We start from the raw sequence: 25,715 nt of genomic DNA, 5'->3' as shown, positions 1-25,715 counted from the left end.
AAAATTGATGGTGGTGCCACCCTGGCAGGTCCCATCCTCTGCCGTGGTGTGGTGGGGCTCTTCCTGCCTCCCCCCAACCCCCCTCTCCTCTCCTCTCTGCAGGGTAAGCGTTACAAGACTTCCCTGGAGACTGTGGGGACTCCAGACTCCAGCCGAGGCCGCAGTGAAAAGAAAACCATCAAGTAGGTGCCAAGGTCGGGGGGGGAAGAGAGGGGCAGGGGGCTGCGGTGCCCAGGAGCCTCGCTGCCCACGGGGCTGGCACAGCCGCAGCCCGCTCAGCGCCCTGCCCTCTGCCATGTGCCATCCCCCAGTCGTGGGTGCTCTGCCCTCCTGGGGACACTGTGCCAGATCGGTGCCGTCCCCGCCGGCAGCAGGGAGGTCCCTCTTTGGGGACAGAGGTGACCGTCCCAGCGAGGAGGGTCTGTGCCCAAGCCCAGCCCTGGCAGAGGGAGTTTGGCAGCGGCTGCTTGCCCGGCTCTGTCCTGGGGAGCAACGAGGGTTTCTGGGGAGAGCGAGTGGTGGGGCGTCCCCACCATCATGCCAAAGCATCGCTGATCCCCGCTCCTCCTGCAGCTGCGGGAGACTGGGATGGTCCCCCAGCCCCAGTGGGAGAGGGGCTCTGGGAGACTGGGAGAGCTGGTGAGTCTCTCCAGCACCCTCGGGTACCACCCCCCAGAGCCACGGGCATGGAGCCGTGGGGACCTCAGCATGGGTGTCCCCAGGGGCACCCCGGCCTGAGCCCTGACCCCAGTGCTGCATCCTGGCACAGCCCTGCCAACCACAGGATGAGGTGAGGAAAGGAGAGTGGAGCTGGGGTGTCCCACGGTGCTGGGTATGGAGGGAGATGGGGGGTCTCCTGGGCACCCCAGCTCCAGCTCTGCCCCCCGCACCCCCTGGCACCCCACAGGGCTCTTGGGAGGAGCTGAGGCTGGATCACCAGGAGGGAAATAGCCCCTGCCTGGAGTGTGACTATTGCAAACCTTCCTTGGCTGGCCTGTCCTCCCGCTCAGGGGGTTATTGGGGTGCAGGCCACTGGGGCTACTTCAGGCACCCCTCTGCCTGCTCCCAGCTGCACCAGAGCTGGCACTGGAGGGAGAGGCACATCCCTGGCCGATGGTGTGGCACACACAGCTCTCCCTCCCCAGCTCCAACAGGGTCCAGGCAGACGGGCTCAACCCGGAGTCGCCGTCGAGCATCGGCGAGGGGTGTCAGGGCTGGGCACCGGCAGCTTTTTCGAGTCCCCCTGGGTTCCACAGCCCCGGGCAAGCAGCTCGGGGCCAAGCAACTTGGTGCTGTGGGCAGCTCACCGGAGCCCGGAGGTTCAGGTTCCGTGCCGGCAGCGAGCTGGTTCGGCAGGAGGGGACCCAGAGGGGTCTCCGACACGCAGCAGCGTCACGGTTAACCAAGCAGCGTGCGATTCCAGGACTCGGCTGCTGAAGAGGTGAGGACACATAGACACACGTGCTGAGGAGACACAGACACACGTGCCGAGGACACACAAACACACATACCGGGGACGCCGCGCCGGTGCCGCGCTCGCCGGGGCACCTCTCTAACCCCGCACCATTCTTCTTTCCTTCCCAGCTGGTGGAGCCACCTGCTCCTGTCTCTCTGCAGCTCTGCCCCGCTCCGTCCATCCGTCCGTCTGTCCGTGTGTGCGCACACGTGTGTGTGTGTGTGTGTGTGTGTGTGTGCACGCGCGTGGTGTCGGTGGCCAAGGGGTGGGCGGCCGCGTGCCCCATCTCTCTCCACAGGATCCCTGCGCTCCAGGGGCAGAGGGCTGTTTTTCCTCCCCTCTTACAGGAATTCAGCTTCTCTCTCTTGTATTTCCCTTTTCTTTCTCCCCTGGTCTCCGGCCGCTGTAGCGATCTAGACAGAGACTTTTGGAATAACAATGACAACACAGTGCAGCAGAAATGGAGCTCCTACCCTCCCAAGGAGTTTATACTAAACATTTCACCTTACGCCCCGTACGGTGATCCGCGGCTTTCCCTCAAGTGAGTCTCTCCTTACCGGGTTTGCTCCGTGTAGTGAGTATATGAGCAGCACCCACTCGCCTTCCTCCTCCTCCTCCTTCTCCCCTGGGCTCCCCGCACGCCACCCCATGGGCAGCCCCATGGAGACGAGCAACCCCTCCTTCCCGCTCTCCCCCCGCCCCCCGCCCAACCCCGGGGGCGGCAGCGGGTCCCCCCCAACTCGCGGCGGCGCAGGATGGGGTTGCACGTTGGGGGCACCCCCTCGGCGTGGGGACGGGTCCCCCCCGGGGCTGGGCTGCCAGCGAGCGGGACCCCCTCTGTCCTGACCCTCGTCCTCCTCCCTCCACTCCTTTATTTTGGATGGTTTTGCCAAGGCCCCCGCACACCCCGCGGCCAGGACCCCTTTTCTGTTGCAGTGCTGATGTCTCTCTTTCTCTCTCTGTCTGTCTGTCCGTCTCTTGTCCGTCTGTCCCCCTCCCCTCGTACCCACCCCTATCAAATGGCTCCCATCCCTCCACGTCCGTCCGTCTGTCTGTCCGGCTCCCTCCGTGTCTATCTGGGGGGTGTCTGGCCACCGGCCCGGCCCAGTGGCTCTCTGTTATCAGGGGCCAAGCTGACGGCGTCGGCCGCCGCGGGGTTGGCAGGGGAGCGCGACGGCCGGCCCGGGGAGAAGCAGCGGCTCGGCGAGGACGGCATGAGGAGCAGCGTCTCTGCCCACAGCGAGCCCGGCGCGGGGAAGGCGGCGCGAGGCCGCTGGCACACGGTGCAGAGCCACTTGGCCGCAGGGAAGCTCAGCCTGTCCAAGTGAGTGAGCACGCACACTCCGGCACGGCACGCGCCGGCACGGAACCCCCCGCGCCAACGTGCCCGGGCACCCCTCTGTGGGCTGCGCTTGGGATGGGGGCCACCGAGAGATCCCTCAGCCCATCACACTGAGGGGGCTGCCCAAGCCCCAGCGGTGTTTCAGCAGCGTTTCAGCAGCATTTTGGCTTGGTGAGGGGAGCAGAGGAGGGGGCTGCAGGGCTCAAGCCCCAACTAGGTGAGCAGAGCACCTTTGGCTTTGCCCAGTGCCGGTGGGAAGTGGCTCAGCATCCCCAGTGGGGCTCCCTGGGGCAGAGGTGATGGCCCAAGGGCAGGAGCTGCTCTCCCATGTCCCTGTCCCTGGGACGTGGCCATCAGGGATGGCGCGTGGCATCGCCAGACTCATCCCTCTGCAGCGCTCCCCTGACCCACAGCACAGCCATGAGACCCGGCGCCTCACTTGCGGCTCCACCATCCAATGCCGAGGGAGAGTTGGGGAAAGTTGGTGGTTTTTCAGATTTAGGGGAAATCAGTGGCCCAGGCAGGCTGGGTGGGAGGTCTCAGCAAGACCCTTTGCTGCTGGCAGTGACGGTAGCTCTGTCGGGAGAAATGGTGGTGATTTATCTGGCTGTGGGCTCTGTCCTACATTTCTGTTCTCTGCTCCGGTTCCCCGTGCCGGGAAGGTCGGTGGCGATGGCAAAGGCGCTTCCCAGGGCTGACATGCCTCATCCCCGCTGCTTCTTCCAGACCCGTTGGCAGGGAAAGAGCCTTTTCAAAAGAGAAACTCCAGTCCTGCCGCCTTGGCCAAATCCCAAATGCTTCCTGGAGCCCCAAAAATTGGTGTGTCCCCCCCTCCGTTCGGAGCCGCGGCTGCCCATTTGGCGTGATGCTGGTGTTCTGCGGCTCGGCTGCTGGGAGGCGGGAGGGAGAGGTGAGGAAGAGGGGGAGCTGTGGAGCCTTCAGCCATACTCAGTCTTGGTGGCGAAGCGAAACCCGCTGGGAGCCCGCGCTCCTCTGGCAGGATGTGCGAGGGCCGGCGAAGAAAAGGCGTCGTGCAGCTGCCGTGCCGAAAGCCAGGGACGAGAGCCCGCACGCCGCTCGGCACCTCCGCTCCTGCTGACTCACAGCCGGCCCACGCCGGCGTGGCGACGGGCTCTGCTGTCCTGGCTGGGAGCTCCGGAGGGGCTGGGAGCTGGACAGCCAGCCAGCCGGATGGACAGGCAGACGGATGGACAGCCGCTGGGCTGGCACAGGTGGCGAGGGCAGAGTTAAGGGGATGGGGAAGCCGGTGGTGGAGCATCCCGCCTTTCCATATCTCTTTTGCGCAAAGCCTTCGGGTTTGGGGGTGCTCATGGTGGGGCCATGCTGGGGGTCTGGCCGCTGTACCCCCTCCCGGTACCGGGGGCACCCAGCGGGCACAGGCAGGGTGTGCGGGCAGGGCGTGCTGCCGCCTGGCACGGTGCTGGCAGGAGCTCGCGCCTCCAGCTGGCGCCGGGCCGAGAGGAGCCAGATTTAGTTTCCTGTGACTGAGAGGTTGTAAATTGAACTAATTTAGGATTTGATAGGAAAGTGAAAGGAGGTCGGCGGCAGGCGCGGGGAGGGGGCGGGTGGCGCAGTACCCGGGCAGTGCCCCGTGTGCCTTCAGCCCCGGCCGTGGGGCTGGATCTGTCCCAGCTCTCCACTCCTCTCAACTTCCCTCCCTCCTCTCTCTCTTTCTCTCACCTTTCACTCTTTCTTCACCTCTTTTTTTTTTTTTTTTTTTAAGCTATTTATCCTTCCCCCCTCCCTCTCTGTCCCCTGCTGCTGGCAATGCACGACGGCACAGCTTCGCCACCCCGGCCAGCCCCGGGCAGCGCAGGGACCGGGGTAAGGTCGGTGGCTGCTGCTGAAGGCAACTCCCTGGTGCCACACAGGATGGTGGTCTCGGGGGGACCCCTGCCTTCATGCATCGAAGACCCCTGAGGGCTTTTGCCAGGCTGGCTGGTCCCCCAGTTTCATAGCCACAAGCTTTGCAGGCTGCCGTGGGCATCAGCACCGTGCCCGGGGCTCCTACCCGGCTGCATGGGTTGTGCCATGCATGTGCTGCTGCCACGGTGCAGGGCCGGCTGCATGGCCAGCGATGGGCATCGCCGCTTCCCCCGCCGGCCTCTCGCCTGCTCTTCCCTCTCCGCCGGCCCAAAAAAGCCCGTCCGTGCAGGGCTGGGCTCCTCCGCTCTCCCAGTCCCACCAGGATCCCAGAATCAGGGGGCTGGGAGTGTGGCCGGACTCCCACCCCTCTCCGCTGGCAGCCTGGCTTGGCCCTGGGGACACCTGGCGTGCTGGCATGGCCATGGCTACGGGGGGCTCGGCCCCCCCCATCGCTGTGGGAGCCCCTGGCCGGCGCCGTCCTGCAAGATGGGGGATGCTGAGACCTGGCGGCGAGGGTGCTGGGCTGGGAGGGATGGGGATGGGGACGGGGCGGGCTGGCTGGCAGCACGTGAGCGGGCGCCGGGGGATTCGCCTTCACGCAACAGCCCTAATTAGCTCGCAGACGAGGTCGGCCGGCGTGCTGGGAAGGCGCCGGCTGCGCAGCAGCCACGGGAGCGGGAGGGCACCCAACCGGCCGGGTGCCACGGTGCTGCGGCCGAGCTCCCCCACACACACACACGCCGGGAGGCAGGACGGGCGAGATGGCGGCGGCGCGAGAGCCCCGTGCCGCTGGCGAGGCCGAGCTGGGGCCGAGAGGCAGAGGAACCAGTCGCTGCATCCGCTGGCCCCTGCCGGAGCGCTCCCTGCGCTGGGGCATCTTCTCTCTAACTCTCTTCTTTTCCTTCCTCCAATTTTGCCCCTTCACCTTCTTCTCCTTTCTCTCCTCTCCTCTGCCCTTCCTCTCCCTAAGTTTCGAGGACTCCACCTTGTCCACAGCCACTACCCTTGAGTATATCCCCACCTCAGCAGGCGACCCCAAATGCCAGAGGCCCCGCACGCTCATGCGCCAGCAAAGTCTGCAGCAGCCCCTCAGCCAGCACCAGCGCACCAACCACAGCCAGCCCACCACCAGCCAGAGCCTGGGCCACCTCCAGGCCCACAGCGGCTCCTCCGCCGGCGCCGGCAACCCCCGGGGCTCCCGCGGCGGCCAGGCACGCCAGGGCATCGCCGCCGGCTCCAAGCATCGGACGGCTGGCGGCCGGAGCCGCTCCAATCCCGGCAGCTGGGACCACGTGGTGGGGCAAATCCGCAACCGCGGCTTGGACATGAAGTCCTTCCTGTAAGTGTGCGCTCTCCTCTGCTCTCTCCATTGCTCTCTCCTCATCTCTCTGCTCTCTTCTCTGTGCTCTCTGTTGCTCTCTCCTCATCTTCTCTCCTCATCTTCTCTCCTCATTTCTCTCCTCATTTCTCTCCTCGTCTCTCTCCTCATTTCTCTCCGTTGCTCTCTCCTCATCTCTCTGATCTCTCTGTTGCTCTCTCCATTGCTCTCTGCTCATCCCTCTGCTCTCTCCTCTGCACTCTCTGTTGCTCTCTCCTCATCTCCCTCCTCATCTCTCTCTGTTGCTCTCTGCACTCTCTGTTGCTCCTCTGCTCTCTCCTCTGCTCTCATCTCCTCTGCACTCTCTGTCGCTCTCTCTGTTGCTCTTTCCTCATCTTATTTCTCTCCATTGCTCTCTCCATTGCTCTCTCCTCATTTCTCTCCTCATCTCTCTCATCTCTCTCATCTCTCTCATCTCTCTCCTCATCTCTTTCCTCATTTCTCTCCATTGCGCTCTCTGTTGCTCTCTCTATTGCTCTCTCCTCTGCTCTCTCCCCTGCTCTCCGTTGCTCTCTCCATTGCTCTCTCTGTTGCTCTCTCCTCATTTCCTCATTTCTCTCCTCATTTCTCTCTTCTGCTCTCTCCTCATCTATCTCTGTTTCTGTCTCCTCTGCTCTCCACTCTCTCCTCTGGCACCACTCTCACTCAGCTGGCACCACCTTGGGGAAACGCTGCCCGGGGCCAGCGGGAAGAGCCATCTCCCCTCTGGCCCCGTCACAGGGTGCAGGGACGGCTTACCCAGCCTGGGGGGCTCAGGGAAGGGTCTCACCCACTCCCCCAACTTGCTTTTCCCCATGACTTTGCTGCGGGTCACCCACTGCATCACTGGCTGGTGCAGGTGCTCGGGTCCCCTTCGGTCCCCAGGGAGCACAGGGATGTTCCAGCCCACGGGATGCCACCGCCGTGGTCCCCAGGGAGTGACATTGCCCCAAGAAGGAAGGGGGGAGTGGCAGCCATGCTGGCAGCAGCCCCCATGCAGGGGTGACCATCTGTTCGGCCCCGATATCGCTGCCTGTCCCGCTGCCTTCCGCCCAGGCTGGGAGCTGCAAAAGCAGCCAGCTCGGAGCTGCCGTAGCCGTGTGATCTTTAATCTGTCTTAACCCTATCTCCTGGATCAGCGCTGGCTTTCAAACCTCAAGCGCCGAGGACTAATCTGAGTCCCGTGCTACTGCCGTATCTCAGCACATGACATTGTCACTCCTCCGCAGAGCCAGTCCCCCCCGGCTTCCATTCTCCCTAGGGTCCTCTTACTCCCCCCTGGCCTCCGTTTGCCCCCCGGAACCCTGAGAGGGGGGATGCTGATGTCCCAGCTGAGCTCCCCACAGGCTGGTAGTGCTTGGAAGAGGGGGACAAGCCTGATCCTGCCCTTGCGTGAGTCAGCTCAGCACCTTCTGAATCAGGGTTGGGTGGGAAAGGCCCCAAGACACACAGATTTGGCTGCCCACCCCCCTCCTGCCTGTGGAGGCAGCCCTGGAGAGAGGGTTGAACTCCCCTCCAGGCAGGCAGAGGCACCCCGGCTTGCTGCCTGCAGCCCTGCCTGGGGTTCCCTCCCAGCTCTGGCACCGGCTGTGACCCCCCTCCTCACTGCCAGCCAGTCGGTGTCCCTTGGCTCTGCCCTCTCCCACTGAGAGGTTCCTCACCGGCTCCGTTTGCGGCTTCCCGATGTCGAGATGTGGCTCATTAGCCATCGAGAGGGTCACGTCCCTCCCTGTTTACCCAGCATCGACACTGGTTCCAGCTTTAATTGGCGGGGAGGGGGGGGAGCAGCCGCCGAGCCGGGACGTGCCGAGCCAGCGTGCCGTTTCCCCACGGAGGAGCCGCTGCCATTTACCATCCTCGCTTTCCCAAGCCATTAACTTTGCTTTTGCTCTTTACTCTGTTTACCCTCCCGCCTGCCTCCCCGGCGCCGCGACGTAAATGCGGTTACAGGCCCCGGGGAGGCTGCGCCGGCGGCGCTGGAGCGGGGCAAAAAGCCTCAACCATGCCACTGCCATCTCCTCCTCCATGGAAGGATGTTGGGACCTCGCTCCCTCTGTGCTGTCCCTTGTCCCCAGCCCCTCTGGGCACCTTTTCCCTCCTCCTCGGCAGGACTTTGGCATCCTCCCTGCCTGGACCGGTGGAGGAGAGGGGTGGCGGCAGTCCCCATGTGCTCCCCAGAGCTGACACCTTTCTCCCCACAGCCCTCTGCGCCCATCCTGGCCATCGTCTCCTGCGCAGGGGCCAGCAGGCAGAGCCGGGGGTCCCCTCGCCCTACAGGGGAGCTTGGGGTGCCGCCGCTCCTGCCTGTTCTCTGCCTGATGCTGTTCTCCTCTCTCTCTCTCTCTTTCTCCCGCTGCCTGCGGGGCCGCCTGGGCAGGGAAGGCCGGATGGTGGTGTTATCCCTGGTTTTGGGACTCTCAGAGCAAGATGACTTTGCCAATATCCCCGACCTGCAACCCGCTGGGACACAGCCGAACCAGCCGAACGCTCAGGGGGACAAGAGGTATGAGCGAGGACGAGGGCAGTCCCGCAGGAGGAAGGAGACCCAGGGTGGAGGAGGAGGAGGAGGAGGAGGAGGAGGAGGAGGCTGGCCTCGGTGGAGCGCGAAGGTTGGAGCGGCACAGGGTGGCCCAGCGGGCAGCGGGCACGGTGACATCTGCAGCTCTCCCCCGCCAGCACCCACGGTTCTGCCTCCGGAGCAGCGGCACCGAGAGGACCCCCCCATCCCTTCCTCCTCCCTCCCTGTCCTGCCCCTCCTGCCCTCCCCGACCACCAGCCCCCCCCCCCCCCCTTCCCTGGCTGCATGCTGGGGGGGACACAGGCTCGGGAGCAGGGTGCAGGGCAGGCCAAGAGCCCCTGTGCCACGAAGAGAATGGGATGCAGAGGAGGGGACACAGGGGGGACCCCCCGATGATGCTGCGTCCCACCCTAACGCATGTCTTGTGCACCGTGCTGCCGCGACCTCCAGCCCGGCGGGGCCGTTTGCAGCCCAGCAACCCCCCGGGGATGCGGGGACATCCCTGCGGTGGCATGTCCTCAGCCCTTGCTCGAGCCCCAAGGTTGCCTGGGGCGGGGGCAGAGCAAGCACCGCAGGCTTTTTGGGGGACACACACACATTACCCCCCTTTCTCCTCCAAGCGTGACAGCGCGGCACAGCCCCTCCGGCTGCTCCACGCCTTCCCGGGGTGCTGAAGGCTCAGCACCGCATCCGGCACCAGCACCGGAGCCCAGCCACGGCCACCGGCGAGGGCTGGCAGGAGCAGAGGGGCCCCACGCCACCGGGAGCGGGTGTTAATCCCCTCCGGAGCGGGGAGGAGGTGTGAAGCCGGCGGGCGCTGCCTCCCCGGCGTGCTCAGCGTGTTAATGAACTGGCACCGTTCTCGCCCACTGGCTATTTTTACCCCTGCTCGGCTTAGTTTCGCTCCATCTTTTAGCACTTCCCTCCCCGGCGTCGCGCTGCGCAGCTGGTCCCTGCTGGGAACGCCGTGCCGTACCGTGCCCATACCGTGCCGGCTGCCCCGTGCCGGGCGAGGGGATGGGGGATGCTGGATGCCGGGCACGGGGGGGGTGGGTGGCTGTGCTGCAGCAAGACCCTGCTCCCCGCTCCTCCCCGCCAAGATCGCTGGTCCAAAAGACCCATCCCAGCGCACGCATGGCCTCCCCGCCTCCATCTCCCCCCTGCTCCCCATCCCCTCGAGCCCCGCGGGATGTTTTGGGGGGGTGCAGCCGACAGAGGGGTCATGCTCCGGCACCCTCCACTCTCACCTGCCCACCCGGCGCTGCTGGCCGCCCACTCTTCTGCCTCCAATCGTCTCCTCCATCCCCGTTTTTCAGCTTCTTCCTTCCAGCCCGTCCCCAGCAGCTCCAAGCCCAGCGCCTCGGTGTGTCTCCTGTCCCGGCGACTAACCACTCTCCGTCCGTCCATCCACCCCGCTCCTCTCTCCCCCTTCCCTCCTGGCAGGCCGGCGCTGGACGATGCTTCTCCTCCTCTCTCTTGCTCTTTCCCGCTCTTTCTCTCTCGCTGGCCGTGACCTCCGCCGGTGTACACCACTGCCCCGGCACCCACGGCTCCACCAGCACCTCCTCGCCTGGCGTTCCCCACCACCGGCTCCTCCGCCTTCATTTTCACTGTTTTTAACCCAATTTTGCCTCCCCAGCTACCTCGGGCTCTCCGATCCTCCCTGGCTACCGTCCCACCGGGGTGGGCGAGCCACGTGTGTGTGGGTGTGCGAGGGGGCTGCCGCCCCGTGCCGCTGCGTGTGCCTCCGTCCCCGTCATGCCCCCCGCCCCAGTGTCTCCACTGGCGTGTGTCTGTGTGTGCTTGGCGTGTCGGTGGGTGTCTTGTGGCATGCATTGTGGCTTCACCCCGCTGAGCGTGCCACAACGCTGGGGCCGTCCCTGCGTCCGTTGGTCCATCTGTTGGTTTATCACCGTGGCTCGGCTCGGGCGGGAGCCGCGGCGGTGGGTGGGTGGGAGCGTGGGGTGCATCTTTGGGTGCCTGTCTGTGTGCGCATCCCCTCCCCTCTCGGATCTGTCTGCACCGTGGGAGCCAGCCAAGGGCTGCCCCGTCCCTGCCGCCCTGTGCCTGTGTCCCTTGTTGTCCCCGTGGCAGCGTGGCCTTGGTGTGTGCCCACCCACCTCCATCGCTGCTCTGTGTGTGTGCCCGCTGCAGCTCCCGGCTGCCCACCCTCCCACGCCGGCACCGTGCCCACCGTCCCGGCACGGCCCCCCACCCACCCAAACCCGGCTGCCACAGCCGGGGTGCACAGGGACAGCCGGGGCACCAGGGAGGGCTCGATGGCAGAAGGAAAGGGGGGGGTTGGTTATAGCGGGCACTGAGCCCACACCACAGCACGAAGCACCCATGGGTCAGCCACGCACCTGGCCGCTGCAGGTGGGATGTGGCCGGGGCAAGGGGGGGCACATGGACGGCGTGGGACCTGCTGCCATGCTCTGAGGTGACGTGCCGTGGGTCCCAGGGCACCGGCTGGCACCCAGCCCTGCCTGGCAGCACCGCAGGCAGAACCAGCTGCCTGCACCAGCCTCGGCCCCTCAGAAGGCTGTTGGGGGGGCTGCACGCAGCCGCCGGCAGCGCAGCCCCCTGCATCCCACCAGCTCAGCTCTGCCCATGTCCCGGCCATCGGGGGCTGGCACAGCCCGGGCGCAGCATCCGCTGGGAGAGGGTGCCCGGGGAGCCCCTCGCTGTCTCGCCCTCGGCTCTCAGCCCATCTCTCCTCTTAAGGCGCTGCCTCTCTTTCCCCAGGTTGCCAGCTGGCGGCAAAGCGGCGAACACGGCACCGGTGACCGGGCAGCCACCACACGATGAGTCCGACCGCAAGACAGAGCCGCACTCCTCCGTCTCCGACCTGGTCAACTCCCTGACCAGCGAGATGCTCATGGTGAGTGGATGGGGGTGTGCTGGGGATGGGCTCCCCAGGGATGGCGTCTCACCCTGGGCACCACCTGGGTGTCTTCTGCTACCCCCCCGGCTCTTCCCCGTGCCTGCCCTGTGCCACAAACACTCTGGCACGTCCCGGCCCGGTCTGCCAAGTCCCCGTCGCCGCCGGGCGCCATGGCCAGCACAGCCGTGGCTGAGCTGAGGCGACGTGGCTGTCCCCTCACCCCGGGGCCAGCGCCAGGGATGGGCTGTCAGGAGGAATTTGGCTAATTGGCACTCCGGAGCAGAGCCAGGAGTCATCTGAGGCGATGGCAGCCCCGGGGAGCTGGGGAGAGGCTGATGCCCTCTGACAGCTCGCGGGGCTAGGGTTCGGGTGCTGAAACAGGGGGGATGAGGGTCTTTTCCCCCCGGCACTGCACTCACTACTCTTCTCCTCCCCCTGGCCACAGCTCTCCCCAGGCTCTGAGGACGATGAGGGCCATGATGGCATCAGCCGGGAGAACCTGGGCCGCATCCAGTTCAGCGTCGGCTACAACTTCCAGGAGTCCACCCTGACCGTCAAGATCATGAAGGCGCAGGAGCTGCCGGCCAAGGACTTCAGCGGCACCAGCGACCCCTTTGTCAAGATCTACCTGCTTCCCGACAAGAAGCACAAGCTGGAGACCAAGGTGAAGCGGAAGAACCTCAACCCACACTGGAACGAGACCTTCCTCTTCGAAGGTATGGGCTGGGATGGACTGGGGTGGACTGGGGTGGGAGCAGAGCGGTTGTGGGATCCTCTGTCCTCCCTCCCGGGCTGGATCAACTCAGCTTGAGCTACCAACGTGGTGGCCGTTGGTGATGTGTGGTGGCCATCGGTGGTGAGATGGGTTGGCGAAGCCATCAAGGCCAGGTTGGAGGTGTTTGAGCTGCACCCCATAAAGGGGACATGGGGGGAGAGGCTCCTTCCCGCCTCAGAAAGCACCCATGGGTGGGTGCACATGGGGAAATGAGTCTGCTAGTGGCCACCATGGTGGCCCGAAGCAACGAGAGGTGCCCCACGCTGCTCCTCAACCACTGCCCAGCACCCACTTCTCCCCATCAGCACGGGCAAGGCAGGGTGACACCAGCACCCATGGCCAGGGGTGCTGCTCGCCATGGCAGGGGCAACTCCTCATCATCGCCTCTGTTTCTGGCACAGGGTTCCCCTACGAGAAGGTGGTGCAGCGGGTGCTGTACCTCCAGGTCCTGGACTACGACCGCTTCAGCCGCAATGACCCCATCGGGGAGGTGTCCATCCCCCTCAACAAGGTGGACCTCACCCAGATGCAGACCTTCTGGAAGGATCTGAAGCCCTGCAGTGACGGCAGCGTAAGGCCCTGGTCCTCCTCCCACCCCCCGGGGCCAGTCCTCAAGGGGGGAGGCCACCCTCTGTCCCTGGGGTGTCCCAACAGGGCCACCCTCTTTCTACCCCAACAGGGATGTTTTCTGCTTTGCAAGTTTTGACACCTGATGGGGAGGTTTCTCCTCCCAAATCTTTATATTAAGGCACTAAGTAGCCCAAAATGAGTGTCTCATTTTGGGTGAAAACAAGCCATTTCAGGCAAATCTAAAATGAAAGTTTTCTTTTTCTCCTGTCTCTAGCAAGACCAGAAAACAGCCCCCTGGGGATGGCCCTGGTTCCCTCTGCTCTGATTTTCTGTGCGGCCCCAAAGTCCACCCTTGGGACAGCTCTTGGGGGGGTGTCCCAGCCCAGCACCCCGCTCCCACAGTGGGACACGGGTGCTTTGGGTGTCCTGTCAGTGCTTGGGCTGGGTGCCGCGGTGAGGAGTGGGTGTTTTTGGGGTGCCCACCTAACATCCCCCGTGGATCCCACAGGGAAGCCGTGGGGAGCTGCTCCTGTCACTGTGCTACAACCCCTCCGCCAACTCCATCGTGGTGAACATCATCAAAGCGCGTAACCTCAAAGCCATGGACATCGGGGGCACGTCAGGTACGAGCTCCGGCTCCCGCCACGCCGGGCATCGCTGCCCGACGTCCAACCGGGGCTGAGCGCAGCTCCTCTCCCCTCCAGACCCCTACGTGAAGGTGTGGCTGATGTACAAGGACAAGCGGGTGGAGAAGAAGAAGACGGTGGTCATGAAGCGGTGCCTGAACCCCGTCTTCAACGAGTCCTTCGCCTTCGACATCCCCACGGAGCGGCTGCGCGAGACCACCATCGTCATCACCGTCATGGACAAGGACAGGCTGAGCCGCAATGATGTCATTGGCAAGGTGGGTCCTGCAGCATTGGCGCGGGGTGGAGGGGGACCTTAGCAATGTTGGGGGACAGCCAGGTCCTGGGCTGATGTGGGAGGAAGCTGAGAAGGAAGGTGGAGCGTGGAGGGGACCCCTTGTGCCATCTCCAGTCCCAGCCGTGGTGTGCGGTGGCAAGGACTCACCCGGCACAAGCCGAGGGATGATGTGGTGGCCCCCACCCAGCGTGGTGATGCCCCACACCTGCCACCATGCCGTGCTGCAGCACAGCCCGTGCCAGGGTGAGCTTCAACCTGTCCGAAGTCTATTTATAGTGAGGCAAAAATTGAGCCAGAGCTCCCCCCCCACCGACATCGTTACCGTCCCCAGTTGCGGGAGAGCAGGGATGAGGCACAGGGCTCAGCCAGGTGTCCCCAGGGTCTGCATCTGCCATGTCCCCATGCCGGGACTACCCACTGCCTCCCAATGCCAGGAACGGAGGAGTTCATCCCCCCTCAGTTTGATTTACGTTAAATCCATCAAACTCTCCGCTTGTTAGGGTAATGATGACAAATGAGCTCAGTAATCTCCATTATTACTGCTCACCGCAGAGCGTCAGTGACCCCCACACGCAGCCCTGTAATTGAACAAACATGTAGGTTGGGATAAACCTGGGAGGGGGTGGCCGCAGCGGCTCGGCACCGCGGGCTGCTGGAGAGGGACAGAGGTGCCAGCGTCACCGGTGTGGGGACATCGCCGGTGATATGGGCACGGCTGCGCCCAGAGCCCAGTGCCAGCCAGCAGGTGGGATGGATGGACAGACAGATGGTGCCTGTGATGTCTCCACTTTGTGTTAAAGCTGCCGGGAGCACTGTGGTGCGAGAGGGGAGACCTCATGGCCCTCTACAACTCCCTGAAAGGAGGGTGCAGAGAGGGGGGATGAGTCTCTTGAACCAAGGAACAAGCGACAGGACAAGAGGGAATGGCCTCAAGCTGCGCCAGGGCAGGGTCAGACTGGCTCTTAGGAAGTATTTCTTTGCAGAAGGGGTTGTTGGGCGTTGGAATGGGCTGCCCAGGGCAGGGGTGGAGTCCCCATCCCTGGAGGGGTTGAAGAGTGGGGTTGACCCAGCGCTGAGGGATCTGGTGGAGTTGAGAACGGTCAGGGTGAGGTTCATGGTTGGACTGGATGATCTTCAAGGGCTTTTCCAACCCAGATGATTCTGGGACTTTGGTGCTGCCGGCGGTGGAGCCAGAGGAGGGGAGCGTGGCCTTCACACCCTGGCCACCCCGCCGTGGCCAGCAGCCTGCTAATCACTTTTAATTGTGTAATTAGCAGCGAGCCCCACTCCGATATGACGAAGCAGGTCGGCAGCACGAGCTCCCCAAGCTGTCAGCTGCAGGGAGGGCTGGCACGCACCGTTTTCCATGTCGCCGTAGGGAAAATCAATGGATAAAATTAACCTGGCCCTGCGTGGAGCTGGGAGCACGGGCTGAGGGAGCGGGGAGGGAGGAGATGGGGGGCGAAAGCGGCAGCGCTGGGGAGCGGGATGGGGCTGGAGGAGCTGGGATGCGGGGCCGTGGGTTCAAGGGCTGCCTGTCCCCGCAGATCTACCTGTCCTGGAAGAGCGGCCCTGGGGAGGTGAAGCACTGGAAGGACATGATCGCCCGTCCCCGGCAGGCAGTGGCACAGTGGCACCAGCTGAAAGCCTGAGTGCCCCAGAACTCCTGGGCCAGGGGGTCACCCCCTTCCCAGCCCCCCGTCACCCCTCCATGGGGATCCCAGCGAGGAGCCCAGGGACCGGCGGAACAGCGGCCCGGACTCGTGGGGACCCTGCGGTAGGAGGGGGGACGGAGCCCCCCAGCCCCTCGCTTTTGCCTCTCCCTGGTACTGGGGTGTGGGAGGGCACGCAGCCGCCCAGCACCCCCGGCCGAGAAGGGTGCCAGAAGCAATGACCCCCCCCCCGCTCCATCCCCATCCCACCACCGGGCAGGACTTCTACCAGTGCTTCCAGCCCCGGTCCTTGGGACCCCTCTGCCCCTCCCCAGCCTCACCCCCCCCACCATTTCAGGGGGCCAGGCTGCCAGTGTGAGAGGGACCCCCCACCTCCCCTCCCCTTTCAGCTCAATAAAACCTCTCCGAGCCGTCAGCGTCGCCCGGGCGGGGCTGTGGAGCCCCCCCATGCCCTGCCACGTCCCTGCCACCCTCCCCAAGCCCCCCTGGCCCACGCTGGGCTGGGGGGACACCCTGGGGGGGGGAGGGCAGCCCCCCTTTTCCCGGGCCAGGCGCAGGCTCCTGGGATCGGAAGCCATGACACAGTTCGTTAGCCAAAGCGGGCTCGTTTGCGCACTGCCTTCAGCCGGGTTTGATGCTTTACCTCCGTCTTGGGGCTCGGTAGGAGCGGGAGGTCGATAACCCCATTCTGGGGCTCACCCCCCCCAGCCCCGCATGGGGACCCCTCATCCTGTCCCCACCTCAGTTCTTCCCCCCGTTACTGGGCACGTCCCCGCTGGGCTGGGCAAGGGCCTGGCCTCAAGCCAGGCAGTGCCCCCCTCTCCTTGGGGGGATGCCGAGCCCCAGAACATCCCTTTCCAGCCAGGCTGACCCAGGCACCGGGGCTGGTCCAGGACCCCCGTGAGCCCTGTGGCCAGCACTGGGGTCCCTGGGGACTAAGGGATGGAGCAAGTGCCATTGTCCCAGTCCTGGGTGGGTGGCATTCCCCGGGCCAGCCAGCCTGGCAGGGGCAATGCCAGCAGCGTCCCCACGGTGCCAACATCCCCCCGGGGTGCACATGCCAGACCCCTGCCTGCTCCCCAAGTCCTAGGGGCTCCCCAAAGTGGCGACAGACCCACCCGGGAGCCCCATGGGGTGCAGGGTCTCGGGGCAGCTCTTGGGGGGGGCGAGGCAGGGGTGACAGATGGGCGGTCACCCAGAGGGGTCGTGCCCTGAGGGTCCTCCCCACCGACCTGCGCTGGCTCACGGCAGTGGATGTGGCTCGTGGGGTGTGATGTGACACGTCCCTGCCTGTCCCCGTGGGCAGAGTGTGTGTGTGTGTGTGTGTGTGTCCTCGGGGAGGGGTCTCGGGGTGCCCCCAGCCGGGTCAGCAGAGCCTCTCCAGGCACCGTCAGCCCCCCTGTCCCCCTCTGAACGGAGACACATCGGCCGAGCCCTCCCAGAGCAGGGGAGAGGTGGGTGCTGCCACCTCTGCAGCCATCTCAGGTAGGGCACGGCCACCCATGGGTGCGGAGGCACCCAGAGCGAGCCCAGAGGCAGCCGGATGCCTACCAGCACCGAGCCACCCCGCCTTGGCTGGGGGTCCCCCATCCTCAGTCTTCCTGCTCCCCCGTGGCACCACCCACCCTTCACTCCTCCTGCACCCACGGGGATGACACCGACTCCCCCCCCACAGGGTGTCACCAAGCCAACCCCCCCCCCCCCCGCCGAGGCCACAGGTTGTCCCCTGGGGTGCTGTGTACAGCTGAGAGCCCGGTTTTAGGGAGGGAGAGTGTTTCACCCCCTTGTCATCGTCCCTGTGCCAGGGCAGGGATGTCTCCCTGAGTGTTAATGCCACCCCACGGGCTGCAGGGGGGACACAGGGTGCTGGCAGAGGGGGACCCGCTGAGCCACCGAGGTGCTCCGTGGGGTTTCTCCCTTGCATGGGGCGGGGGGCAGGGGGAGAACCTGCACCAGAATGGCCCCCAAAACGTCCCCAGGGTGCCCAGCTGCTTGTCCCTTCTCCTGCTGAGGGGGGACATCCCTGCCACCCTGGGGACAAGCCACCTTGGGGACACGGTGGCAGCGGGACCATCCCGTGGCTGCAGCCAGGAAGGGTTCAGCAGCCCCCACAGTCCCTCTTTAGACGATTTTGGACAATCTGGAGAGAAGTCATAATACTGCTACTACAGTAATAATAATGCTTTTAGGGACATTTGTATTTTTATCATATTCTCTCTTTTTTTAACATAAAAGAAGAGATTTACATGCCTGGGGAAGGGGCCAGAGCTGAGGGGCAGCAAGGCCACACACCCCAAGGCCAGGCACCGCGGTGGGCTGTGCCAGGACCCCCCCAAACCCCAGGGGCTCCCTGTGGGCGGGCGTGGCCCAGGTGCCTGCAGGGACTGTGCCAAGCTGGGTGCCCACCCATCGCCCCTCGGGCACCCCGCTCCTCCAGGAAGGATTTCTTGTCTGCGGTCGGCTCCCCAGGGCTTGTGTGTTCATTTTTAACTCTAGAGCTCTTAGCCGTTATCTTGTTCAGGTATCTCTCTTCTTCATGTGACGGTAACATCCAACTGGTGTGTAAAATACAGAAAAACAGGAAAAAAAAAAAAAAGACCAAAAAAAGACAAAAAAAAAGACACAAAAAGAAAAAAAAAAAGACAAAAGCCCAGACCGCCTGATGAGCGGCTGGATCAAGGGGATGCCCAGCTGGCGATGTCACCCCGCTGCCGGTGGCTTTGCTGCGTGGGGGTGGCCGTGGCCAGCTGCCCCCTTTTCTAATAACAGCAGCAGAGGCTGGGGCTGGCACTGCGGGGAGGCTGGGGGGCGAGGGCCGGGGTGTGCGGGTCCGGGCGCCCTCTTTGCAGAATCCTATTTTTGGGGAGCGGGGCCCCTCGTTTTCTGGAGGCAGCCCCTGTTCTCAGTAATAAAGGACAGTCAGTAACTGCCAGTGTGCCTCGTCTCTGGGCTGGGGCGGGGACTTGGGGGATGGCTCCTGCGGTCCCCCGGCAGCTGTGCCCACAGCGGGCGCTTGTCAGAGTAGGGATGGGGGGGTCACAGTGTCACCTGCACCTGGCTGGGAATCCCCCAGCACTGGGTGTCACCCCCAGCACTGAGCATCTCCCAGTATTGAGCACCCCCCCAGCATTGAGAACCACCCCCAGCACTGAACATCCCCTCAAGCACTGAGCATCTCCCAGTATTGAGCACCCCCCCTGCACCAAGCATCCCCCCTCAAGCACCGAGCACCCCCCCAGCACTGAGCATCCCCCCAAGCACTGATCCCCCCCCACTGCACCCACAAGGAGGGGGAAAGATGGGGCAGGCTCGAGGACCCCTGGTGAAGGGGGCACGGGGAGGGGGGGGGGGGTGTGTGTGTGCAGAACAATCTGAAGAGTCCCTGCAAAGGGAGGGGACAGGGAAAGCCACCTGCAAGGGCTGCAGGGTTGGGCCTGCTAATGAGGGCAGTTAATGAGGGCAATTAGTGAGGGTTCATTAAGAGCAGCCCAAGCAAGCTCTTTCTTGTGGTGGCTGCAAGAAGTGGTTGTGCTGTGTGGCAGCTCCTGGGGGGTAGTGCAAGGGCTTGGGGTCCTGATGGGGGTTTTGGGCTTCCCCCAGCCCTGGGGGCCGATCCTGACAGCCTCAGCCTGTGCTGAGCCAGGTGACACAGCCAGCGGGTCCCCACAGGCAGCAACGGGGCCAGAAAGGTGAGTGCCCATCCCAGCTGGGGGGGGTGGGATGAGGTGCCAGGCAGGGACTGGGTGGGGGGAGCCACATCCTGGGCAGCTGCCTGTGGCAAAACAGGGGGCACGTGGCTGCCTGGGGTGCTGGCTGCACTGCAAAGGCTCGAGTGGCTGTGTTAAATAATTCACTGAACACTGGTCTTGAATAAATAAAAGAAACTCCAAACGCGGGGATGGCAGGAGAGCCGCGTGCTCCATGCCCAGGGTACCATCCCTCCGGATCAGCTTTTCAGGCGCTGGGATGAGGTGACTGGTGGCAGCAGGGGACAAGGCTGTCCCCTGGCCAGCTCCTGTGTCCCAGTGGAGGGTAGGACGCTGCTGCTTGCACCTGTTCCGGCTCTGCTTTATGTCCAGCTGAGCCAAACCTGGAGATTTTGGCAGCAACAAGCTACCGACGGCCGCGGTGCCACTGAGCCTGGCTGCTGTCTGGGCTGTGTTACGCCAGAGCCGCGTTTCTTTTATCCCGCTACATCTTTGAACGCAGCAAAAAAGAAAATACGCCTGGCCTCATGCTGCCACCCCGGTGCTCCTGTTGCGCAGAGCCGGCCCAAGCCGCAGCGATCCCCAAGCCCCATCCTTTGTGCTCGGAACCAGCGGGAGCAGATGGAAATAGCAGCGTGATCCCAGCTGCAGCGAGGCCACAAACCGTTGTACGCGGGGCCGGGCGAGTAGGCAGGGATATATATAGAGACAGACGTATGGATGATGCACTGCGCGCACGCCTCGCCGGGTGCTGGGGCTCGACGATGCCAGCGTCCCCGAAATACTTGTGCGTAGCAGAAACATGTGAGGTTTCCGCTGACTGCGGCAGCTTCTGGCCCTCGTGTCGCCGCGCCGATTGGTGCTGTGCCAGCGCGGTGCCTGGACCCCCACCCAGCTCCTTCCCCAGCCAGAATGTGAAACTCCAGGGCTGTGAAAGGCTGAGGTGGTGGGAAAAGGGTGTAGGGAGGTAGGGACCCCCCCCCTCCCCATGTGTCAGAGCTTCTGGGCCCAGCCACTGATGTGGGGACAGGCTGGTGGCACCCAGGACCACCTGCACCCCTCACCCTGCTGAGAGCAGACATGGAGCTGGTGGCAGCAGATGGGTTGTGCCAGGCAGAAATTCACTTAGATCTGGGGCTCGGAGTTCTGCGTCGCTCTGCCAGGGCCAGTACCCTGTGGGGTGATGGATAATTAGCGGCTAATTAGAAGCACTGTCTCCCCAGGCAAAGCAGCAGCACCCCAGATCGATGGCATGACCCCCAGGGTGCCATGTGTGGGGCTGGGTGGCCTGTGCCAGGATGGCTACAAGCCACGTGGGTGGCAAGAGGGACTGACCGACCACAACCCGAGGGGGAAGAGTGAGCCGAGCTCCTGCCGAACCCCAAATCCACCGTCCACAAGCGGGAGTGGAAATGGGGCCTCGTTACCACTGGAAAGGCTTCGTCAGCCTCTGCTGCCGGAGGGCCCAGCGCTGACAGACCCTGTGCATCCCCCAGCCGAGGCTGTTCCACCGCATCTAAAATAGCCGCGGTTCCTGCTGCAGAGCGAGGAGGAGGAGGAGGGGGGGAAACCCGGCAGCATCCGCCCCGTGAGCGCGGGTGAGGATGTGGCAGGAGCGCTGGCTGCCTCCCAGCCACCAACCCCAAACCCCTCGCAATGAAAAAGCGGATGCGTGGTCTGAAACCTCCAGCGAGCCCCAGCCCTCGGGGGGGAGCGTTCCGTGCCCGCGCGGCCGAGCTCGCCTGCCACACGGGGGGTGGCTCAGTGGAGAGGGGGAGAGCGGTTTGGAGACGGGCCGGAGCGGGAAAACGGGACCCCCTCAAATCTCAAAAAATCAGAGGAGCTGGTAGTCTCGCACCAGGATGTGTCGCCGCATTTTGAACGGCTCCTAGACAGGCCCTTCCCCTCCGGAGACAGACCCCATCACGTTTCTCTCACACCAGTTTTTCTTGGGTTTGTGCTTTTTATTGCTTGAGTTTGGTACAAAGGGCACTCAGGGAGGGGAAGAGGATGGACAAGGTGGCAGCCCGGGCTGTGGTGCCCGTTTTGAGGGACACAGAGCTGGAGCTGGGGCTCCTCTTCCCATACAGAGGCAAAACCCTTTCCAGGCTTGAGACAGGCAGTTTCCATCTGCTCCTTCCCCAACCTGATGGCCAGGAGGAGCCCGGCGGAGACCTCTCCCTCCCCCAGCCCAATTCCAGCAGCAGGACGGGGGTCTTGGGGGCGAGAAGGGCTCTGGGCATTTGCTCCCAAACCTCGCTGTTCTTCAGGGCAACGGGGCCCATGTGGATGCAAACAGCATTGCTTTTTCCCCGTCCTGCCCCACACAAACAGGAGCAAAGGAGGTGCATGGCGGGTGGTAGGAAGGTCCCCGTGCTCGCCTGGCTCGCAGCAGCACTGTGCTGCCTGCCAGGGCCTGCCCAGCAGGCAAGTGGGGTCTGGGGCGTGGGGGAGGGGTGTCACCCATCATGGCAGAGGGCTGTTGTCCCCATCCAAGGCACCCTGCGGTTACATGGGATGCTCTGAGGTGGGCTCATGGATCCTGATCGTGATCCACAAGCCCTGCAGATCCAGGAGGCAGCTCTTGGCTGTCCTGACTGGGAGATGCTGGTCCTCGGACCATCTGTTTTTCTTCGCAGGGAGGTTCTGAGCTTCCATCTTCCCCAGCAGCGCTAGCTGGGAGATGGTGGGCTCTGGGAGCCCGGAGAAGGCTCCCCACCCCGCTGTAGTGTATCCCTGGGGGTGTCCGGCTGCAGTGTGGCGGCTCATGTTTCCTCCGTGGAGCCCGGCAAGGCTGCAAAGCTGCTCTCTCCGTCCTCCAGCAGCGGTGAGCCGTCCCCAGGGGCTGCCGGTGCGGCCTCAGTGCCTTCCTCCTCCTCCTCCTCCTGCTGCTGGAGGCTCTGCAGGCGCTCCTGCCGTGCCTCCATGAACTCCTGCGCCCCGTTACCCACCAGCTGAACGGTATCCCCGACGGGGGGCGGCTGCTGGATGGGGTTGTGGTCGTAGGAGAGGAGCTGCAGGGCAGAGAGGCAAGTCAGGTCGGGAAAGCGAGCGATGCGGTTGCGATCCAGATCGAGGACGTGGATGTGAACCATCCGCAGCAGGACCGGGGGAAACTCCTCGAAGCGATTCCCGTAGAGCCAGAGCCCTCGCAGGGCGGCCATGCGGGGCAGCCCGGCGGGCAGGCGGGCCAGGCGGTTGTCACCCAGCTGGAGGCTGCGGAGGTCGGGCAGGTGCAGGAGGGCGCGGGGGAAGCGGGCGAGGAAGTTTCCCTCCAGCCAGAGGCAGCGCAGGCTCTGCAGGCGGGCGAAGGCGGGCGGCAGCCCCTGCAGCCCGTTGCGGCCCAGGTAGAGGTAGGCCAGGCGGGGCAGGTGGCACAAGGCCTCGGGCACCTCCATCAGCTCGTTGCCATCCAGGGCCAGCGTGCGGAGGTGCCTCAACTCCTCCAGCTCAGCCGGCAGCTCCCGCAGCCCCGCACCGCTCAGGTAAAGCTTTCGCAGTCCCCGCTGAGCCCACAGGGCCGCCGGGACCCGCCCTCCCCGCACCTCCAGCCGCTGTTCGTCCCCGTCCGGCCCCTCGGCCGAGGCCCAGCGTCCCGCCGACCCGCCGCTCCCCATCCCCGCCGCGGGGCCCGCGCCGCCGTCGCTAAGGCAACCGGCTGCAGCCAATGGGAGCGCGGGAGGGGCGGGGCCTGAGGGGAGAGACACGCCCCCGGGGTACCTGGCCGGTGGGAATACCACGCCCCATCTGGCCCCGCCCCATGTTTCCCAGACCACGCCCCCTTCCCTGCCAGGCCACGCCCCCTACCGGCAGCCGGGGCTCGGCATCTCCCTGGGCGCTGCGCTGGGGGGGGGCGCGTGGGGGTGTCCCCCTCTGCCATCGCCCGCGTCCCTTGGGAACCCCAGGGAGGTGCTGCAGGCCCCCCCCCCCGGCACAGCCACCCCTCCCCGCTGCCCTTTCCCCCCTCTCCTCCCCGGAGCCCGGTTGCACGCCCCACGGCCAGGGAGGGGATGGATGAAGACACCCCCCCACCCCCCTGCAATGCCATGGCTGCCCACCCTGCAGGACAAGTTGGGGCTCTTCCTCCTCCTCCTCCCGCTGCCCACCCCAACCAGCCCCGCCTGCCGCAAATCAGCTGTGTCATCCCAAAGCCGGCGCAGAAAACCGGGCTCGTACAGCCCTCCAGCGGCTGCTGGCCAGGTGGCACCCCCCAACACACCACCCCCCCCTACAATCCTCCTGTCAGCCTTTGGGGTGCAGGCAGCCCTCAAAATGAGGGCTGGGGGCAGCCGCAGCCTCACCACGGGGTCTTGGAGGGCCAGAGGTGACAATGACACTGTGCCCAGGAAGACTGTTTTGGGGTTTTATTTCTCCATGTGCTCTCAGGGATTGGGTGGTGTCCCCAAAGAAGGTGAGGCTGGGACCCCTGGGGTGCAGGGGAGGGGAGGGGGGGGCTACACCGGGCAGTGGCCAACGATGTCCCCCAGCCCCGTGGGGCAGTTGTTGGTGCTGAAGCTGCTGGGGCGCTGGGGCTGGATACCCCCATTTTTTGCCATCCAGGTTGGATCCCGCCAACACCGGGCTGGAAAATCCAGGAGAGATGGGATGGTGAGGCTGGAGTCCCCCTGGGGTAAGGAGCCCCCCTCCCCAACTCCCAGAGTCACCCCAAACTCACCTGGTGCTGCGCGGGACAGGGTCGGGCGGGGGGTCACGTACTGGCCGTGGGTTTTGGTGAACCCCGACAGCTCCTGGGGGATAGAGAGGGATTGGGTGCATGGTCCTGCAGGGCCGGGGCCAGGGCCATGGCTGCACCCACCTTCCTGCCAGCAACCTGTTGTCCCAGCAGGCCAGCCTGGGTCACTCGGGGTGCCTGCAGTCCTCGGGAGACGACTACAACGGGGTGGCCCACGGCAGGCAAGGTCTGCGTGGGGACAACAGGTGAGGCTGGGGAGGGTGCATGGAGATGGGCAGCGGGGTGGGATCATGCTCACCGCCGTGCCCAGGCACCTCCGCGCCTCCCGGCTGAACCCGCTGCCTCTCTCGGAGCCCGCCAGCAGCATCTCACTGCCCTGATAGAGGATGGAGATGGGGTGGCTGGGACACGCGTGTCCCCTGCCTGCACCCCCAGCCCTGCCTGCTGGGGGCTTGCCGCCCCCTCCCCTCGCCCTGCTTACGTGGCTGCACGCAGAGGGCAGGAAATCTGTCATGGTGATGCTAAAGCCGAGCTGCGGGAGAGAAAAAGCATCCCTTGGGGTGCAGGAGGGGCAGGGGGCTGGTGGGGGACAGGGGACGTGGTGGGGAGGGGGCTCACGGGCTGGGCTGGCAGGGCTGGCAGGACATGGTCGCTCCTTGGGGTGGCTCTGGTGAAACCTGACTGCTCCTTGGTGCCGATGGTCGTCTTCTGCAGGACATCTGTGGGGAGCAAGCAGGGCAGGGGGGAGCCCCCCTTTTCCCAGCCCCACAGCCAGCCATGGCATTAGTAGCTGGACACAGCCTGGGGGCCCTGCCTGACCCCTGTGTTTGGGGGTCGGCAGGGAGGGGTGATGCAGGGCAGGGGGCCTCCAACACCCCCAAAACCTCCTGGGCTTGGAGCTGGCCCTGGAACCACCGACATCCCAAAACCTCCTGGGGATGGAGCTGGCCCCAGGACCACCACCACCACACCCCCAAAACCATACCTGGCTGGGCAGGACCAGTGCAGCAGCTCCGTGTGCTGTGCTTCCTGGATGCTTTGGGGGAGCCCTGGGGGAGCCGCGTGTGCCGGGGACTCACCGCCCCGATGCAGAGGAAGGGAAGGGAGGACCCGTGGGGGTACCCACTCCCCAACTGCTGGATGTGCTGGGGCAGGAGGCTCCGGCCATCAGGGAGCCAGAAGGGCTTGAAGTGGTCAGCGGTGGTGGAGGTGGCCGTGTCCTGGCAGTGGCTGCGGCAGGAGGCCAGCAGGGCTGTGACAGTAACACCGAAACTTGCCCCTGTGTCCCCCCCAGAGCAGGGGTACCTACCCCTGGGCTGCACTACGTGGGCAGAGCAGGCAGGAGATGGTCGGGTGGTTGTTGGACACGTAGCCGCTCTCGGTGCGGTGGCCAAAGTGGGGACGGAAACGCAGCTGGCCTGGGTGACAGCTAGGAGAAGAGGCTCAGCCCTGGGGAATAAAGCCCCCCCCCCAAATTTTCAGGGAGGCCTTCAGGACTCCCTACCATGTGCCACCGCATAGGTCATGGCGTAAAAGTTCATGAGGTCGGCGCGTGCCTTCACCGAGGGGGAGACGGCGCCCAGCCCCGCGGCAGGCGAGTCCTGCGCCAAGGCCCGCGGCTCGGCACGGGGACAGACAAACGGACGGGCGGATGCCATGGAGGAGGGGGCTGTGGAATGTCCCCGCGGAAGTTGGGACGTTGGGATGGTGACTCCGTCTCCCGGTCACCGGCATGGTGACACGTGGGGACCTTGGAGACTGTCACCGCTGCTCGGGGAGCGCTGGGACACCCCACAGAGGGTATAGTGGAGCAGGATGCCCCACTCCAACCTCCTGCGCCCTCCAGGTGTGGGGTCACCTCCCCTGGGTCCCCTGAAAAGGGTTTCAAAGGGACAGGTAGGAGCTGGAGACAGCAGCGAGCTGGCATGT

The 25,715-nt window shown here is 64.8% G+C and overlaps 3 protein-coding genes across 6 annotated transcripts in view; 1 reads left to right on the top strand and 2 right to left on the bottom strand.

Moving 5' to 3' along the window:
* Nucleotides 1–18,318, top strand: part of SYT7 (synaptotagmin 7) — a 34,055-nt gene extending 15,737 nt beyond the window's left edge. The window contains exons 3-13 of one of the 4 annotated variants that reach the window (XM_074885218.1): nucleotides 103–182; nucleotides 1,866–1,997; nucleotides 2,565–2,780; nucleotides 5,656–6,024; nucleotides 8,420–8,545; nucleotides 11,306–11,441; nucleotides 11,890–12,160; nucleotides 12,621–12,790; nucleotides 13,298–13,412; nucleotides 13,494–13,693; nucleotides 15,261–18,318. In XM_074885218.1, coding sequence (XP_074741319.1) covers nucleotides 103–182; nucleotides 1,866–1,997; nucleotides 2,565–2,780; nucleotides 5,656–6,024; nucleotides 8,420–8,545; nucleotides 11,306–11,441; nucleotides 11,890–12,160; nucleotides 12,621–12,790; nucleotides 13,298–13,412; nucleotides 13,494–13,693; nucleotides 15,261–15,365 — 1,920 coding nt within the window. In that variant the 3' untranslated portion in view covers nucleotides 15,366–18,318. The remainder of the gene's footprint in view (nucleotides 1–102; nucleotides 183–1,865; nucleotides 1,998–2,564; nucleotides 2,781–5,655; nucleotides 6,025–8,419; nucleotides 8,546–11,305; nucleotides 11,442–11,889; nucleotides 12,161–12,620; nucleotides 12,791–13,297; nucleotides 13,413–13,493; nucleotides 13,694–15,260) is intronic. The other 3 variants (XM_074885219.1, XM_074885220.1, XM_074885221.1) reach the window with 3 other exon arrangements.
* Nucleotides 18,319–21,715: 3,397 nt separating this feature from the next.
* LRRC10B (leucine rich repeat containing 10B) lies at nucleotides 21,716–22,710 on the bottom strand. Its single transcript, XM_074885258.1, has one exon. It carries the CDS (start codon nucleotides 22,708–22,710, stop codon nucleotides 21,859–21,861), a length of 852 nt encoding a protein of 283 aa, XP_074741359.1. The 3' UTR covers nucleotides 21,716–21,858.
* A 732-nt stretch (nucleotides 22,711–23,442) lies between these two features.
* SAXO4 (stabilizer of axonemal microtubules 4) lies at nucleotides 23,443–25,713 on the bottom strand. Its single transcript, XM_074885148.1, is given in 10 exon segments — nucleotides 23,443–23,675; nucleotides 23,769–23,841; nucleotides 23,910–24,014; nucleotides 24,085–24,162; nucleotides 24,268–24,318; nucleotides 24,405–24,548; nucleotides 24,551–25,016; nucleotides 25,096–25,228; nucleotides 25,291–25,455; nucleotides 25,617–25,713. Coding segments are annotated over 10 exon segments (1,440 nt in total). The 3' UTR covers nucleotides 23,443–23,547.
* Nucleotides 25,714–25,715: the final 2 nt, after the last annotated feature.

The sequence above is a fragment of the Strix uralensis genome, chromosome 15, assembly GCF_047716275.1.
Source record: "Strix uralensis isolate ZFMK-TIS-50842 chromosome 15, bStrUra1, whole genome shotgun sequence".
Taxonomy (NCBI): Eukaryota; Metazoa; Chordata; class Aves; order Strigiformes; family Strigidae; genus Strix; species Strix uralensis.
The sequence above is the reverse complement of the archived record's forward strand: the minus strand, read 5'-3'. Positions and strand labels throughout refer to the sequence as shown.